We start from the raw sequence: 18,832 nt of genomic DNA, 5'->3' as shown, positions 1-18,832 counted from the left end.
TTGTAATTAAAGTGTATCTGAAAAACGAAAAATGGCTAACAATGACAATAGTGTCAATATCAAGCTTGATTGAAATCCCAGCCATACCTGCGTTTCCAAAAATTGATTTGGGTGATAGTTGGTCATTGAAATAACTAGTCTGTGTATACCAACAAATGCATAAGTGTAAGGATGAATGGATGAAATTAAAAACTTTAGTCTTTGTAATAGACTATGGCTGACATAAACCAATATGACATGGCACTGACACATAAAGTTTTGCTGTGATGCAGCTACATATAGTTGTGCTACTTCACTGGCATGTCATGCAACAGACAATCATACATAGATATAGTAATCTTACTATTAATAATTATGGAATTTATTCTTCGATAACCATTCAAATTTTATAAACAAGTAAAAACAGAAAAAAATCAGGGGACACAACATTTTTGGTTGGCCTCAAGTCACCTTCATTGTCACATACTGTTTTATTTACTTCTTGGAGATCGACCTTCCCAGCAGTTTATGACATATTTAAAAACTGTTTTTGTTGTTTTTATGGACCAAATAGCGGTCAAAATTTCTCATTTAGGACTAAAACTCATTGTTTCACAACTGACCTTGTCGCATCTGTCACGTGGTTTTGTGGGATCAGCTGTAACTAACAAGTAGCCAGACTTGATACTGCTCGGATAACGAGTCTTTTTAAGAACAGCAGCCATGTCAAAATAAATCTATCATCGCAATTTTCGAAATGTAGAACACAAAAGTCTTTACCATGAACAATTATCTACTATCTCAACATATTCATGACCTGTAAAATAAATAAATAAATAAAAATAATTAATAAAGCATATAAACAATCAAACTTCTTAGCTACACACACTGTGGCAGATTTTGTAAACCGGCATTGTCTTAGCTACATACACTGTGGCATATTTTGTAAACCGACATTGTCTTTAATAGCTACACACACTGTGGCATATTTTGTAAACCGGCATCGTCTTAGCTACACACACTGTGGCATATTTTGTAAACCGACATTGTCTTAGCTACACACACTGTGGCATATTTTGTAAACCGACATTGTCTTAGCTACACACACTGTGGCATATTTTGTAAACTGACATTGTCTTAGCTACATACACTGTGGCATATTTTGTAAACTGACATTGTCTTAGCAGCATACACTGTGGCATATTTTGTAAACTGACATTGTCTTAGCTACACACACTTTGGCATATTTTGTAAACCGGCATTGTCTTAGCTACATACACTGTGGCATATTTTGTAAACTGACATTGTCTTAGCTACACACACTTTGGCATATTTTGTAAACCGGCATTGTCTTAGCTACATACATGTACACTGTGGCATATTTTGTAAACCGACATTGAAAAAGGCCAAGGAAGGAATTCAAACCCACAATATCAACCACAGCAGGTAGAGCTTGAGTTATTGTAATTTCTGATATGTGTGCGGATAAAAATCTCTCTCTACATTACCTGAATGCACTGTGCACCCTGTTCTTGGTATCAAGCAACAAATGTACACAATCTACATCAATCATTACGAAATTGAAACAACATTTTGTTTATTTCACTCTTTCATTTTTTTCTGTTCTGGACATTGAATGTCACTGTTGTCTCTCCTGCCTTTTTTTTTATGTGCAAATTGCAAGTCCTAGTGCTGACACATAGTGCATTTTGCCACAGAAGTCATATTTATGTTTGGGACTACATGACAGGGCTGTATGGTCATCTCTCTATCAAATGGTAATTTTTAATGCGCAATCCTGGTGTCAACCAGGCTCAGTCGAACACGTCAAGCACCTACGGACCTTAACCACGGTTCCCCCAAAGTTGCATTCATTAGTGAATAAATCTTGCGCAGTGGAATTGGCCTTTCCATTGAGTCTGTGGCACACTCACCCAGGGTAGGGGTTGACCCTTTTGAAGTTCAGCCTAAGGTAGGATTTCAACTTGGGTTTACCGATCATGAGTCTGATGCAACAACCATTATGCTACCAGTAACCGGTTGCTGTTGCTGTTTGTATTTGAGGGAAAATATTTTAGATGATCAATTATTTGTATTATGAAATGTTGATTGCAGGCGTGTTACACCAGTCACACACACACACTGGAAAATGTGAGGCAGTTACAAATGTAGGTAATAGTATTAATGGCACTTGAGATAATTGGATGGACTTTGTCACCAACTGAGTTAATAATCAAACACCCAGTGTTAGTCACCACAACTTATAATTATTGAAATCCTATAATATACCATTGAGAATAAAGCAGAACATACTCAGGAGAAATATAGTTTGATCCCAATTTTACAGGGGATTGTTTAAAGAAGGAATTGATTATTATTTTCAAAACATTTTTTTGCGTCTAAACCTAATACTTTAAAATGCTTCGCTATTTTCACAGAAGGAATGATTTGTTGAAAATGCAATCCAGTGAATATACCTTTTTTCCTACTGGTATATTTTTTTATTTAACTCATCACGAATCATCAAATCTTTCTGCAAAAGTTAATTACAAGCTAAAAAAAAAGTATTTTATAGTACTAGAATTAAAAAATATTGCTGTACACTGTTTGATAGCATAGAATTTAATTTGAATGGCATTATCAACTTTGTTCCCATCTGACAAATATCTACCTGTAGTAAGTGAGGTCATTCATCTAATATGTAGGGGACAATTTTGATCAGAAACTACAAGGAACATTCTGAAACGACGATTGATTTTTTTTTTTAAATTTGTAGACTATTTAAAAAATTGGTGGTACTGAAATTACACTTCGTACATCTATGTTAATAACATTTTGTCACTTGATAAATTTGCATACCTCACTGAATACAAATAAAACACCAATTTTGCATGTAATATGAACAATTTGCATAGTAATATGAATAATAAATATTATTTACAGCTCGCGCAAAAAATTGCTTATTCAAAAATGGGGCAAGTTTTTCTTTTTCTCGCTAAAATGCTCATTTTGCAGACTTGATTGAGTTCATCAACAGAGGGTGCTGTTTACTAGCGAAAAAAAATGACAGGCCATCAATAACCTAATATACATGTATACAGCAGTGTTTAAATTCACCCAAATAATGCGGTAGACACCAGGACTACCATCTCTTAAAGTTAGTGGTTCTGATGAAATGTTGGTGAACCAACATGCCAGTGCTGTTAAAATGAGCACAAGCAACGTTTAGTATATGCACTTAAATAAACGCAACAGTGTGAATAATAACGTGTTTCCTTGACACTAATACATGTGATGGAAATACGATAGATAGTAATACCATGGAACTACAAGAGTGGTTTGTAATTTACACTAATTAAAAATCTATGTTCTGTTAGATACAACTTCATGTGGTAATTTTATTGAAAAATGTAGATTAAAACATGAGAAACATAAGTCACAACGAATTTGGATAACTTTTTTTTCACTTTCACTTTCACCAACAATTTTGTTTGTTTTTACATTCAGATAGTGAAATCTCTAGAATGTGAATTTAACAAAAATCACTATAACTGTTATGTTGAAACACAAAATCTCTGGAAAAAGTGAAAAGATCTGATGAGTAATTGCTGAGCAGTACTCGTTTTATTGATCAGTTTGATGTCAGAATTAAAATAAAGATATACACTAAATTAATTTGCATATCAATAGGTGAACAGTGTGGTTGCTGCGTTATTTTTTTAAATGGTTATAAAATCTTGACGCCCAGCAAATTATACATGATAAGAAAACATCTAAAGATGTTCTAAAACTATTTCCTCCCTGACTGTGTGATTTTTTTAATTATTGAAAATACATGGGAATCACATGGACACTATTTTAAGCATGTTCCATTCATGACACGGCTCTGAAATTTGCATATAATAATTAGATACACTTCTGGATACTATTATAAAAATCAAAAAGTTCATTTTGAGCAACATATGCCAAAAAAATCAAAGAAAGCTTAGATAGAACTCCTGTGTGCTAAGAGTATTGAAGACACATTAAAAATTAACTCAAAATTACCTGTACACGAGATATTGATGGAAAAGCTGAAAAATAATTATGTAAATCAGGTAACTAACATGAACAGAACAAAAAAATTATGAATTATTATGCCAATTAGAGAATTAATATGAACACATTTTAACCCAAAATTAATCAGGTCTGTCTATTGTCCTAGAGCATTTATGTACCAAATTTTATTCAAATGTGATGATCAGTAATCAGAAAATCAGCTAATTATCATGCAAAGTAGGTAATTAATATGCATGGATTTTTACCAAAACCTAATCAAATTTGCGCATTGGCCCAGAGCATCTATGCACCAAGTTTCATCAAAAAACAATGTATGTTTCTTGAGATATCAGTGGAACAGACACACACACAAACACACACACACACACACGCACACACACACACACACACACACACACACACACACTAACTGCAAAGACTCCTTTTTTGTGTTTCGCACACGGGAGTCAAAGACATCCTCAATCATCACCATTTCATCCTTAAATTTGGAACGAGTATAAAATGTTTTACCCCTTGTTGCATCTTAATTTTTTTTTAGAAAATTTAGAGCTAATTGGTGAACTTTTTTCGTAATTTTTGGGCTGTCTTCTTTTGAGATGGGTACTGCCAGTAACAAATTTGCTTTGCGCATATTTCTAGTATTCATTCCTACACTTTTGACAACTTAAATTGCCTTAGAACAGTGATCATCTATAAATCTATAGACAGTCTCTAGGCAGCTTATTTTTCCCTACAATCATTGCTGGTGGGTGATATTTGAATCCGCTTTTGGCTTCTTACTTGGTGGTTGTATTCCAAAAATAAAAACAATGTCATATTTAAGAGGCCGGCGAACGATGCATAACCAAGAAGGTAAAGCCTCAGTTTGTACGCGTTCGAGTCATCACCCATGTATAATTATTATTTCAGTTGCCAAACTCACATAGTTGAACATTTCGGTATCATAGAGTGCACATGTGATGTTGTATTACTAATACTGCATAAGCGCAGGCAGACACTATCGGAATTGAAAAACAGTAAGTGACAAATATTTGTTTACAATAAAAAATACAAAGAGAAACAAATTTACCACGTGTTGAAAATATTAGGTGGACAACCAGGCGATGACGTTACAAAACTTTATGGCCCAGCAGAAATCTTGATGGACTCGGGCAACGGGTAATTTCAAACACTGTATACAACCTTCATACCAAGTTTGAAAGAAATTAGCTTTGGCATCTCTGAAAGTGGTTGATTACACGTTTAAAATAGGATTTTTCACTATTTTCCCGGGATTAAAATGGCCACCATTCAGTAAAAGATAATAAAATCTCCAAATCACTCAATGTGCACCTATCAACTCTCATGACATGTTATATAACTGGTCAAGAAATGCCTGAGTAATAACTCTGGATGGACAGACACATGCACAGACAGTTAGAGGGATTTCAATTTACTAGTCCTTATTTGGGACTTTGTCCAACAGGGACTAAAAGCAAAACAATGAGAAAGAAATCAAATTAAATAAGTGATACGTCTAGATATGAAAAACTGTGCAATCAATAAAAAACTTGACTCATAAAAAGCACATCAAGTATGTACACAATAGATGAGAGGTGAACAATAGTCTATAAATAAAATTTTTTAGTTTTTTGGTGTTTGAAATGGCAATGATATGGATCACATATCAAGTGACACCAATAATGAATCTTTAATAGCTATTTTCCGCAGTTTTTGATATTACACAAAGGAATACATTGCCTAATATTAAAAGGTTGTGGTTGTCGTGATGCACATGTGTGATATTTGTGTTGATAAATATTGCTATGACAACAATCCAATGTGCTCTTCTAATAGATATCATGAGTGAAAGTTTTAACCTCGTGCATGTGTGGTGCAAAGAGTGTCTCCGTTACTGACATGCAGGTTAGTTCTAAGTAAAATAGACCAAAAGAAGGCAACTAGAAGACATTAAATGTAATTTTTCAAGATTGTGCAAACAAATTATCTCCATCAATTACATTTTTATTTAATACGCCACCATCATGCTCTGTTTTTTCAAAAATATGGAAGAAAGTACATACTGCACTAGTACACAAAATTGGCAAAAAAAAACCTTATGAAAAATTACTGCCAAATTTTATGTATACATGTACATGTACATGTATGAGGAAGCGACAACAGTGATTCACCAATTTCAGCACAGATCCCGCTGTGGTTAATCAACCGTATCGCAACTACTTGTATTTAATAAGTAAGTTAACATTAATCTAGATCATGACTGTCAAACGAACATTTTTTCACTTAAATTCAATAAAGCTTTCGATAGAGTTCCCCACTTATTGTTAATACATAAACTTAGCATGTATGGCTTTCATTGATATCTTGGTTTAGTTATGCATATTATAGTAGAAAGGGTCATGTCCAACTGGCTTCATGAAATAGAGAAATTTAGCAAAGCATATAAGAAAGGAACAGAAAGCATTTTGCAGGTTTCTGTTTCCTTTCTCTTTGTGTAAATCGATGGACGAGTTATTTACCGTAACATCGTCAGATTGCATTATATCTATGTTGAGCGGCATTGACATTTCACAATCCCTGTCCTATATTTAGTGTCAAATTTCGTCACTAGAAGCAATTCTGGAGCGTGGGTGTTCAATTGAATAAATAGTGTTGTGAGGCAGTCAGTCATTGCTGGTAATATCCAGTAATGACTGAGCATACATGTGTTTGATCACAAAAACATTGTGCAGCCAATATACAGTATAAAGTATGAAGTATAATTGTAATTGAGTCAATATCTCACAGAAAATGATGTTAAAATAACATGGACATGTAAACAAGTATGTAGTCTTAATAAAAAGCCATGTTCATCTGTGAAAATGATTCCAAAAACATCCACATACTAAGCTTTTAGGATTTTAAACCAATTTTGATCAAGTCACACAAAATAACACAAGTTATGGTATTACCTGTAAGTATAAGTACTTTTGTACCTATTTTCAACTGATTCAGGTGATATATATTAGTGAGGAATCGACATGGTAAAAAAACAAGCAACATTGCAGTCCGGTTGAGCTCCATTGTAATTGACAAGTGCAGAGGGCAGTGGCAGTTACTAGATGGATAGGAGAAGTGGAAACTATGACAGTTTAGTAATTGTGGCAATGGTCCCGTAAGAAGAAACATATTTGTGCATGTAATGCATGGATATGTGTAAGTGACATGTGATCTTGAGATGATATTGACCTTTTCTTGAAAGATCTTGATGGAGGAGAGACCTCCTGACCCCAATACACATGCATTTTGAAGATTTTGGGGAGGTGTTTTTAAGCCCCCCCCCCCCCCCCCCACTGTTCAGTATCACCCATATAAAAGCAGCAAACGTATAAATCTTGAAATGACTTTGACCTGAACTTGAGAATTTCTCGAAAACATTGCCTCTCCAATTCATTTACCAAGACAATGTGTACTTGGAAAACCATGCATTATACATAGCCCATACATGGGAAAGTGAAAAATCTCCAAAAATAATCATAACTCCCACAAAAATGAACATATATCTTCACCAAATGAATTAATTTGAGAAAGGACCAGTCCATGTGTCTACATTATGAATTTCAAAGCAATGTGACAGGCGGTTTCAAAAAAAAAGTCGAAAATTAACAAAACCATTTTTTTTTAAATGTATTTAAAATAGATACATGTACTTGCATACAGTACCATGAAAATAGTAAGTCTAAGAGTAATCCATGTCAACAACATTCACACCAAATTCCAAAGCAATCTGACAAGCAGTTGTGAAAAAATCATTTTTAACCATAAAAGACAAAAATATTCCCAACAAGTCATTGTTATTGTTTAGTCCCTGTTGGAATTAGGGGAAATGTTATTCATGCCAAAAATAAAGTAATATGCACCAAAAGCATAGTTAATAATTTAGAGTGAATAATTGGCTGGTCTAGTATCAACAGAAATTAGATGTATCAAAATAAATGACTCAGAACATCTATCTCAACATGTATAATGTTTGTATCAAATTTGAATGGAGACTAACAAATCCTGTATAAGATACCACATTTTCAAAAAAACAAGATGGATGCCAGTCGGCCATCTTTGAAAATGACATGAACATGTATTCCAATATGCATGTTGTATGTGCCAAATATGATTGAAAATGGTCCCTAAGCCTTGGAGGTGTAGTAGTATGGTCAAAAAGCAAGATGGCCACCAGTCAGCCATCTTTGATCTTATTGTAAATCAAATTGTTTTAGACATGTAATCTAAAATGTACAATGTATGTATCAAATTTGAACAAAAACTGACAAAGCAAGCATAAGATATCACATTTTCAAAAAACAAAATGACTGGCTGCTAGTCAGCCATCTTAGATTGAATCAGTAAACCACTGCATTCCCGATAAAGTACTAGGCACATGCAAAGAATGAACAGATTTGGTCCCTAGGGTTCTGAAATATGACTCCGGACAGGCGGATGGATGGTTGGATGAAGACTGAATTATAAGTCGAACTTCGTTTGAAGGGGGACTAAAAAAATAGAGGTTTACATGTGATATCATGAAATGAACAAATCTGACAAGACCATCCAAGGTAAGTGTGGTATGAATAGCAAGGCAATCCAGCTGACCATTTTGGAGAAGAAGTCGTTTGAATGAAAAAAGTTGACGACGTACGACATACAACGTACGACGAATGGATGACAACAGGTGTGGTCAACCCATGAGCTCCGCTCGGTCATCTTTGATGACAGCAGAGCTTAAAAAAAATAAATTGGTATCAGTCGGCCATTTCTGTTTGAATCTTGAACAACCGATCTTGCGGTTGTTAATGCTCTGTTGTAATTGACAAGTGCAGAGGGCAGTGGCAGTTACTAGGTGGATAGGAAAAGTGGAATTCAGGTATACACATTAATTTATCTGATTAGAAAGTTTCTTGTTATTTCTCCTTTTTTTTCAAACATAACTTCTCTAAATTTTTCTTCTCCCACACAAAAATAAGCTTAGCTTAGTGGGGATGCTTCCAAATTCTGTTTTTACAATTCTGAATTAGTGACGTTTTGCAGTGGATGATTTGGCCCAGAAACATACTTACAGTAGACAGAATTGATGTTTTAAAAGGTAATGTAAATATTAACAGTACTAAAGTCCAATCTTTTTATACTTAGTGGTTCCTCTATGATATCTTTACATAAGAGTCAACACTATGGATTAACTTTTTGCACTCAAATAATATTGCATTTATTATTCCCTAGATTGGGAAGAAGTCCAGATTTCAGATGCAACGAATCATAAAATTTGCAATCAAAATTGATTAGATCAATACTGTAAAATGTTTAATTTTCACTGGGTTTAAATTTCACTTATTTAGCATTTCAGGCATATTAATTGGGTTTTAAATTCACAGTTTTATCTTTTAGATAATGTGTTCCATGCTCAATTTTACATATTCACTGGGTTGTAATTTAGCGCATTTTCCAGTTTAGCGAAATAAGCAAAATTAAAACCCAGTGAATAATTAATCCTTTTACAGTAATTCCTTTAGTATGATTTTTGTTGTCAGCAATGATCTGATAGGTTTTTTGTCCATTTTGATAAGTCTTATTCTATAGTACATAGGTGTAAATTTGGTATGTATATGAATGGCATAAAATGAAATAATAATGTCCAGTCTCTCAGGATATAAATGTAAAATGATGAAATGCGACTCACTTCACTTGATAAATGAAAATTACCTTACAACATAAAATCTCATCACCGTAATTATTCAAAAATAAAGTAATTTCAGCATACAAACACATTTGAGCAGAGGCACTTAAATTTTAAGCTTTTAAGAAGGAATTTATTTTGACTCATGTTTAAATATCACCGGTTTTTAATATCATTAATCAGAGCCCAACATTTCTGATGGTTCAATTGCTCTTCATACTTGCTTGACGGATCATGATTTACTAATGCTACTACTAGTATTCAGATGGACTGGCTAAATACACAATTACAGATCATTGATTTATGAAGATTAGTAGTCTAACATGAACATGAACTTGACATATGTTACATTACACATATGGTAGGTTACTTAAACCAATTAGATTAATGTAAATCAGAAATTTAAGACCTTATAAAATTGAAGCGCAGTTGCTTCTGCATTCAGGCAACTAATATCAGAAATAAGTTAAGAGCAATAAATTATGTTTTATCTTTTTGATGACTTCTTTTGGGGTTCAGACCATTGTTACTACATAAATAAATGTTTTGAGTTTTTGCATTTTTTTGATTGCAAAGAAATTTATATGGGCATGTCTGTTACATAACTGTTTTAATTTTCCAATCAATTAAATTTCATTAAAAGTGATATATTAAATTTTTGAAAACCATTTTATGTTGCATGTACATAGTTTATTTTGTTTTTGGATATTATGCAAGAACATCATCTGCAAAGTTTCTGTTTTGTTGTGATTCTGCCCCAGCCTTAGCCCTAAGGCCAGCCCAAGCCCAAGCCACTAGCTTCAGCCCCGAAAAGTCACCAAACTTGTCAACAATTTGCAACAACATTTGCACCAGAGGATGTACCAACAAGAAATTAAATATCGTCTGTGTGCATAATAACTTAATAAATTCATTAAAAAGAATACCTTAAATAGCCGGATTGTTATGAATTATAACTGCAAGAAGTTCAATGGCTGACACAAAATAGGTGAGAAGACAAGAGGGCCACCATGACAGACTCCTTAGTCAACTGGAAAATAATTTGTTGAAACCGAATGATTTATAACACACAAAGGTGATATTGTTGTATAATATTTGCATGGCCTGACATGAAGACCTCAAGGGCAGTTGGCCATTTTGAGGATAGCAACACTCTCAGCTAAATGGTTGTATCGTAAAGAATTATGCATATTTTTTAGGGCAAAATCTGATCACTTTTTTTTTCTCATATAACTTTGCCCTCCAAAAAGACAATTTTTTATAATATTACATGCGGGAGACTTTATATGGCACTTTTAAGAACTTATATCAGATCAGTGAAATATAATTTTGCTAAGGCCAAACAAGGCAAAAAAATGTCTATGTTCAGTGCTGCAATAAAAGTTGTGCAATAAAAGTGTCTCACAGAGACACCAATGGTTCAAATCATCATTTTTAAGAGAGCAGAGAAAATACTCCATGAACCAAACTCACTTTTGGCAATATTTCCCCAACACACAATTTGCTAGATGTAGTTCAGTGATGTGAGCAACTTGTCCTGATAGAGCGCCCTCTATCTGCAACACCCCATCTTCAAAATGGCATCGTAAACAGATCATTGACCTCACTGGAGACACTGGGAGTAGCCAGTGGGAACTCTGATCACAGGAAATGTCCACACCTTTATATGTCTTGCATTTCTGCATGAGAATTGTGAAGTTGGAATCAAAGCGTGAACATAAATGATGTGCATCAGTAACCCACTATGAATAAAGACAACACCAAGTTTGAACAGGACCAGGCACACCAGAGAAACAGTTAATGTAATGTTGAAACAAATGTACATACAGTGTATGAGTACCATTATGACTTGTTTCTGTACTTACTTTGACCAAAATCTGTCAACGTGCATCCCATAAAATGGTTAAGAACACATAAAAATAAAACCAACATGGCTACCAGTTGGCCATTTTGAATTTGATTACAAAACAAACTGTAATCCATCAAATGTTATGTTCATAAAAAATTTTAAACAATATCGGCCAAGAAAACAAGAAAAAGTTGATGATATGTTCAAATTGAGTGATTTTATTTACGAAAAATGGCCAACGATCATTTTAATAAATTACATTTAAATCCAAAAATAACTCGTGAGAACATGCAACCAACGATGTCTTGCCTTCAAGTTGAAAAATGAAAATGTCTGTGAAACAAAATGATGTGCATCAGTAATCCACCATGTATGATAAAAAACCGCCTATGTGTGTCAGAGAAACTGTTGATGACATGTTAATTTTTTGTGTAATTTGAGAGATAAATGGTAACTAAATGGTCAATGAAATGAAAAAAATCATGTTGCATGTTTTCGTACCAATTTTCAACAAAATCAGTCAAGGTACATCCCATAAATTGTTTAGGATACAGGAAAATAAAACTAACATGGCTACCAGTTGGCCATTTTGAATCAAATCACAAAACAAACTGACACGTATCAGTAACCCGTCATACCAAGTTTGAATAAAATTGAACCAGGGAAGCCAGATTTTTTTCTTTTTAAGAAAATGTCTGCCAATCAGTTCATGTACATCAAAATCTAAAAATAACCGAGAAGAACATACAAAGTACTATGTGATGCCTTTGTACCAGATGTAAATAAAGTCTGTAAAAGTGTATCAGAGAACAGAAAAAAAAAAACATGAAAAAAAATGGCCACCAAGTCAACTACTTTGAATCAAATTGCGAAACAAAATGATGTGCATCAGTAACGCAACATGTGAGATGTGAATACCAATTTTAAACAAAATGCCAAAAAGCTGTTGATGACATATCAGAATGTTTGTGGTCACCAGTCAGTCAAAGGTCAATGAAATGAAAAACACATTTACGTGCATATTTACTCCATTAAAACTAAAACTAAAAAAAATTTCTTACTTCCAATATAACAAACCAGGATATAACAGGTAGCCAGAAAATCATCCAAGACAAAACACCCCGAGAAAAATCCCCCCTCCCTCACAAAACACCCTCGGAAAAATCACTCTGGCCAAAAACCAAAAAAGAAAAAACACCCACAAAACAAACAAGGCAAGTACACCTTATAATTTATTTGTTTGATTTTATTTTTACTTTTAACTTGTATTTTTAAATTGCATTTCATGTCCTTGTTTCCTATGGTCTATGGTTGTCAAAACTGTTGATATCAACCTACAGGAAGTCTATATATATAGTAATGCACATTTAGAAAACATTACAACTAGGAAAAATGCCTACCAGTACAATGACGTAATATCCTACACATGTTTATAAGGTTCATTTAAGGGTCAGAATATACATATTTATATTTAAATATCACAGAAATGTATTTTCAATGTCCTCTTAAAGTTTATGCATGTTTTGTAGGCTTACATGTAAGAAAGGCATTTGACAACGTTTGGCATCATTATTCAAAACTTCTAAAGCATAATGTCACAGGAAAATGTTCAATATAATTCAGAACATGTACAGCAATGTACAGCAGGCTTCAGGAAAGACTGCAGTACTGTAGAGCAGACCTTGAACCTCAGACTAATATGTGAAAACCATAGAAACCATCAGAAAAACGTCTTTCACAACTTCATAGACTTCAAAAAAACTTTTGACAGAGTTTGGCATGAAGCCTTGTGGTACACAATGAAAAAACACAACCTTGCCTAAAGAATGTTAAAACTAATACAAGAACTATACGGATGTGCAAAAACAACAGTTATGATTGACAACACTTGCTATGATTGCTTTGAAAACACAGTTGGTGTTCGACAAGGATGTATTCTATCTCCAACACTATTCAACCTGTTTTTGGAATGCATTATGTCCGACGCACTAGAAAATTATACAGAAGGTATTAAATGTGCAGGACTCAATAACTTGAGATTTTCTGATGACATAGATCTTATGGCCAACAGTAGCTAAGAACGAGTGGAAATAACAAGGAAATTGGACAGAAGACCTAAAAATATGGAATGGAGATCAGTGTTGAAAAAAGTAAAGTAATGGTCAGCGGAAAAGGCATAAAGCAAAATTCAAAGAATTCAAATTTCTTGGTGCAACTTTGACAGAGAATGGAACAAGTGAGATAGAAGTCAAGCCACGCATAGGAATGACTACCAGTGCTTTAGCCAAACTGGAAAGAATTTGGAAGATGAGGAAACTTGATATGAAAACGAAAATAAGACTGTCATATATGACTGCGAAAATTGGACAATAACGGACAAGGTATGGAGGAAGATAGAAGCATTTGAAATGAAATGTTATCGAAGACTGCTGGGAATATCGTAACATGGAAAGAAAAAAGAAGTAATGACTATGTATGGACTTGGGTCACAGGAAATTTTCAAGAGATTGAACATAAAAACCGGAACACTACATGCAGACAGTGATAATGTAATGAAAGATGTCAAGAGACCTGATCCAGGACATATCAGAAAGTAAAAGACCGCGAGGAAGGCCAACAAGAACATGACAGGAAGACATCAAGGAGTGGACGAACCAGTGACTGTTGTAGACACAATAATACCCACCTACGCTACAGTTAATCAAAACATCAGCCCAGGGTCTCAGTCGGGTTCAACTACTAGTATTACAACATGTAAGCGTCCAGTCAAACATTCAGCAAACAATCATGTTTTACTCATTTTTTATATCGAACACTTTATTATTTTATGCATACATATGATTGTTCATTTAATAAATTCTATTTTGAACTATTCAGTAAAATAATAAACCTTTTTGATACAAATACTTTAAAAACACCCCTAACATATAATGAAATTATCTAAATTATCCTAATGAGAACACTTTAGTTTTGAATGCAGTTTCTGATTTTGAACAATTATTGCTATTACCGGTACGCCAAAACGTTTGGACAAAGACACTGAGATGGAGATTATTCGCCTCTTTCGAAAGATCGCAGAGGAAGTTGGACTAGCGAAGGCAACAGATTGTGTGGCATTTCTGAGGCATCAGTTAGATACATTCTGAGAGGAGTAGCGGTCATCGTTGACTCAAGGTTACGTGAGAACTTGTTGAGTTTATCAAATTTTTACTGCAGGGATTGAAATAGAATTTTTTTCCTGCATGCACAGTGTGCATGTTGAATTTGAAATTTACCTGCTCTAACTTGTTGTGAAATACACCACTTTTAAAGTTTAAATAACATTTACGGGTTCTCGATTGATGCAATCACAAACGAATTTGCTTTTTATTGAGTTGTCTTACAATGTTGGTTGAACTTAATTTAGGCTTAGTGAATATAATGAGAAAATGTTGTGTTAATTTCTACATGTACAGTGTGCACATTATATTTTGAGTTTACTTGCACTAGCTAATAATCTATGTGCATAGTGCAGTGTGCACCAGAGTATTTCAACCCCTGTTCTGAGATCTGAAGGATACTTAAAAATGGTATATGCTGACTATGTGGAGGTGACACTAAGTAGAAGATTCCAGGGAAAGATTGACTGGGCAATGAGTGTTCTGGCAAACTAGCAATGGGACATGCCATTATGCGAGAAATGGAACATGACACTCACAACGTTAATATTAGTAATATAAATCCATTAGGTGATTATCATCTCAACAAACTACCAATCAAAGGTGTTTTGAATAACTGTCACGTGAGCGGGTGTGTAACTTTATTGCGCCTACAACGATCATTGGAGTGTCTAGGAAAGTGCCTGGGGATAAATATATTGTGCCCGCAAGAAATCAAAAATAGATTTACAAACCCGCTTGGATAAATTAGCCATGTACATCTCAAAATCACATTTAACAGTAAATACTGAAAAAACTAAAATTATGATTTTTAATAAATCAAATAAACTTCTAAATAACAACATTTTCTTCTATGAAGGCAAAGAAATTAGTATCGTAAGACAATTTAACTGTCTCGGCCATAATATAACTCCAAATGGAAAATTCAAAGAAGGTCTAAAATCATTGAAGAAAAAAGGCCCAAAGGTAATGTTCTCGTTAAAAGAAAAAACTAGACTCAAATAAAAAATTGAGTATTCAGCTACAATTGTCACTCGTCTCTTTGACAAACTCAATCAACCAATCATTCTCTATGACTGTGACATATGGAGTGATGACAGGTCAATTGATTTCTCTATTGAAGATGTACCCCGCACATTCTGTCGCTTTGTTCTGAGTATCTCAAAAAATACACCCAGAATGACCATTTACAGAGAATTGGGTAGATACATTGTATCCAATTCATTGCTTCATACAAAAACAGGCAATTAATAAATATATGAACAGAATATCCAACTCCAGTAACACACTGTTGTATGAGGCATTCTTGGTTAACAGAAACATGAAAAGCAAATGGTACTTGAAATGAAATCTATTCTTAATGATGAAAAGTACCATGAATTAAATGGATTCTCATGATTCAATAGCATCAGCGAAATTAATAAACCTTGATATCAAACTAAAAAATATTTGTTCGTTTAAGTAACCATTCAACTATTCAGCAAATGAAAGGGTATGTCTTCATTGTAACACAAACCAGATTGAAGATGAACAACATTTTGTGATGTCTTACTTACCCTGTCTATGCCCAACACAGAAACATTCTATTTACGGAAGCGAGGAAAATATCCCCAAATTTCAATAAAATAAACCTCAATCAATTCCTTTAGGGCAATATTTGCGAATCTATTTTGAATCAAGAGAGTCACACCTCCTAGACATACATGTCACCTAATGACCTTGCAAATTCTTGGATTTTCTGCCATTTTCATTTTAAATTGTTGCTGTGTATGTGCAGGGATTCACAAATGCATTTAATAGCAGGCCATCATCCTGTAACAAAAGCTTCTCGGCAGTGCGAAGCGCTGCAGCATGACCAGCGTTGGCGGTCGGGGGGGGGGGTGATGGGGCAGACAGTAGATGGCCAATTTGGTCTTATAGTCGGCTGGCTCTTATCAAAACCCCTGAGTGTATTTGCTTTTTCGTGTCACTTTTCGTGTTTTTTTGTGCACTGTATCCATTATCATCCATTCCAATCGTTGTTTAGTAATTAATCAAATAAATATTCATTCAAGTGAGTTTCATTTTTCATCATTGTTGCATGAAACTGCTCAAAAATGTATGTATTGAATATATCCAAAAAATACAAATATGATACAGGTTAATTTTAGGGATAGAAAATTATATTATGAAAATGTCACCTAATTTTAATATTTGAGTCTTGTTCTCAACCATCTTGATGGCAAATTGTTTACATTTGTGTGTAAAATAATTACCAGTTGTAATATATACAATAAAAAATTAATAAGAAAAATTTAAATCATGTTTCCAAAAACGCTTAATAAGCAACTTATGCTTGGTATGTATTTTGTTATTGATTATTAATGAATAAATCACAGTCCCTCTATCCTGGGATTGAAATCTCTAGCTATTACAACACTACTACAAAGTATGCAAGATATTTTAGTGGACAAAATAACTAGTGTATACATGTAGTCCTGGGTTCCTCTATCCAGAGTCTAGTAAATTTCATTCAGGACCAGCGTAAATGCATGGGTGAAAGTCCGGAGGACTAGCGGCTTTTTCCCATTGTTTTAACGAATAGAAGGATAAGTATCCTTGATTGTCATTCTTTATTATGAAAGGAAAGGGGAAAATGTTCTGTGATGTGAGCTGACAATATGACACAGGCATGTAAGAGACAGGATATACCAATTTTATGTTGTAGAGCATCAAATCATACAGTATCTTTGCCTGCACCCATACCAGAAATTTTACAATAAATACTGTGACTGAGAAAAACTCACAAATTGTGGTTATGTGAATTTGAATACAAATCAAGACCATGGTTTGATTGAGTAATAAAGTTGCTAGTTGTACACTAACGTTTTTGTCAGTTACAACTATCACAGGAGTGCAGGCACACATCTCTGTGCAGGGTACATATACCTGTCTCATTATCTTAATTGATGACTTACTGTTTCAGAGCATTGTTATGTAAATGTTTCTATATTCAATTAAAAATGATGGCGAAAAGATACTACTCTTGCAAAAAGTATCAGGACCAATAAGATTTTAGGTGGGAAAGCATTTTTCCAGGTTCGCTAGCCCTGTCAGATAGTACCGGTAATGAATTTGTTTGACTGTCTAACCCTGTAGTCTAGTTCACTGCGAACCAAATACTGCCTGAGTGCAGGCTTGCAGTATTCTCATGATTACCTAATTATTATACACTGTCCTTGGTGTATCATGCAAAGTGGCAACACATAGTTGGATTATGGAATTTCTCCTCAGCTGCCATGGCTACCACCTTAATGATAATCATCTTGCACATTATTCAGAGTTGTGATGTTTAGTGTTAACTATTGCTGCTGATGTAGACTTGCTTACAATTTTAGTTTTATTGTTTTTTAAAAGATAAAATTGATAACACATTAAATAGTCTGGTCTTTGCGAAAATGCAGAGTGGTCATGAAAAACAAATGACTGGCATCTCTTTCAATTTTTAGCTACTATTATTCAAGAGCTGTAATTTGCATATCATGTGACCATGTGGATGAAAGCACCTCAACTACACTATGGATCCAACAAACCAAGCAACAAACCCACAGCAGTTAGTTACATAGTCCTGCTTGCCAAAACTTTCAAATACCAACTCAATGATCAATACAGTTGTCCTAGGTGAAACGTGCAAACATAAAATATAATAATGAAACAAACAAATTAATTTGGACAAATTTCATCTGCATATAGGCAAATGAGTAATTCCCATAAAAAAACAATCACTGATACTTCATGGTCAAACAATTCTTAGTATTTAGAAACAGATTTATTAAAGGATATAGGACAAGTAAGAAAAATACATTTTAGCTGTCATCATCATGAAAGCTGGGCGGGGCGGGGGGGGGGGGGGGGATCTGGCACCTGCACATGCTAAATACGGCCATAGCGTGTCATTGCTTCTACCTACGAGCCTTTGCGTTTTTAGTACGAGCTGTTATTGTCGCTTATGACTCAATTCCCATGTGTGCTCAGGTGACAACACATCCACTTCAAAACTCAATTTTTCATTTTATCTTTTAAAAAGTGTTTATTACCAATAAT

At 34.2% G+C, this 18,832-nt stretch overlaps 1 protein-coding gene across 1 annotated transcript in view; it reads right to left on the bottom strand.

Moving 5' to 3' along the window:
* The window catches only part of LOC102803267 (uncharacterized), a 39,156-nt gene that overhangs the window by 12,219 nt on the left and 8,105 nt on the right, over positions 1 to 18,832 (bottom strand). Inside the window, exon 2 of the mRNA XM_085502815.1 lies at positions 603 to 796. Within this exon, the coding sequence (XP_085358941.1) occupies positions 603 to 704 (102 nt within the window). The 5' untranslated portion in view covers positions 705 to 796. The remainder of the gene's footprint in view (positions 1 to 602; positions 797 to 18,832) is intronic.

The sequence above is a fragment of the Saccoglossus kowalevskii genome, chromosome 8, assembly GCF_978046115.1.
Source record: "Saccoglossus kowalevskii chromosome 8, keSacKowa6.1, whole genome shotgun sequence".
Lineage (NCBI taxonomy): Eukaryota > Metazoa > Hemichordata > Enteropneusta > Harrimaniidae > Saccoglossus > Saccoglossus kowalevskii.
Note: the sequence above shows the minus strand (reverse complement) of the source record. Positions and strands in the feature narration are given on the sequence as shown.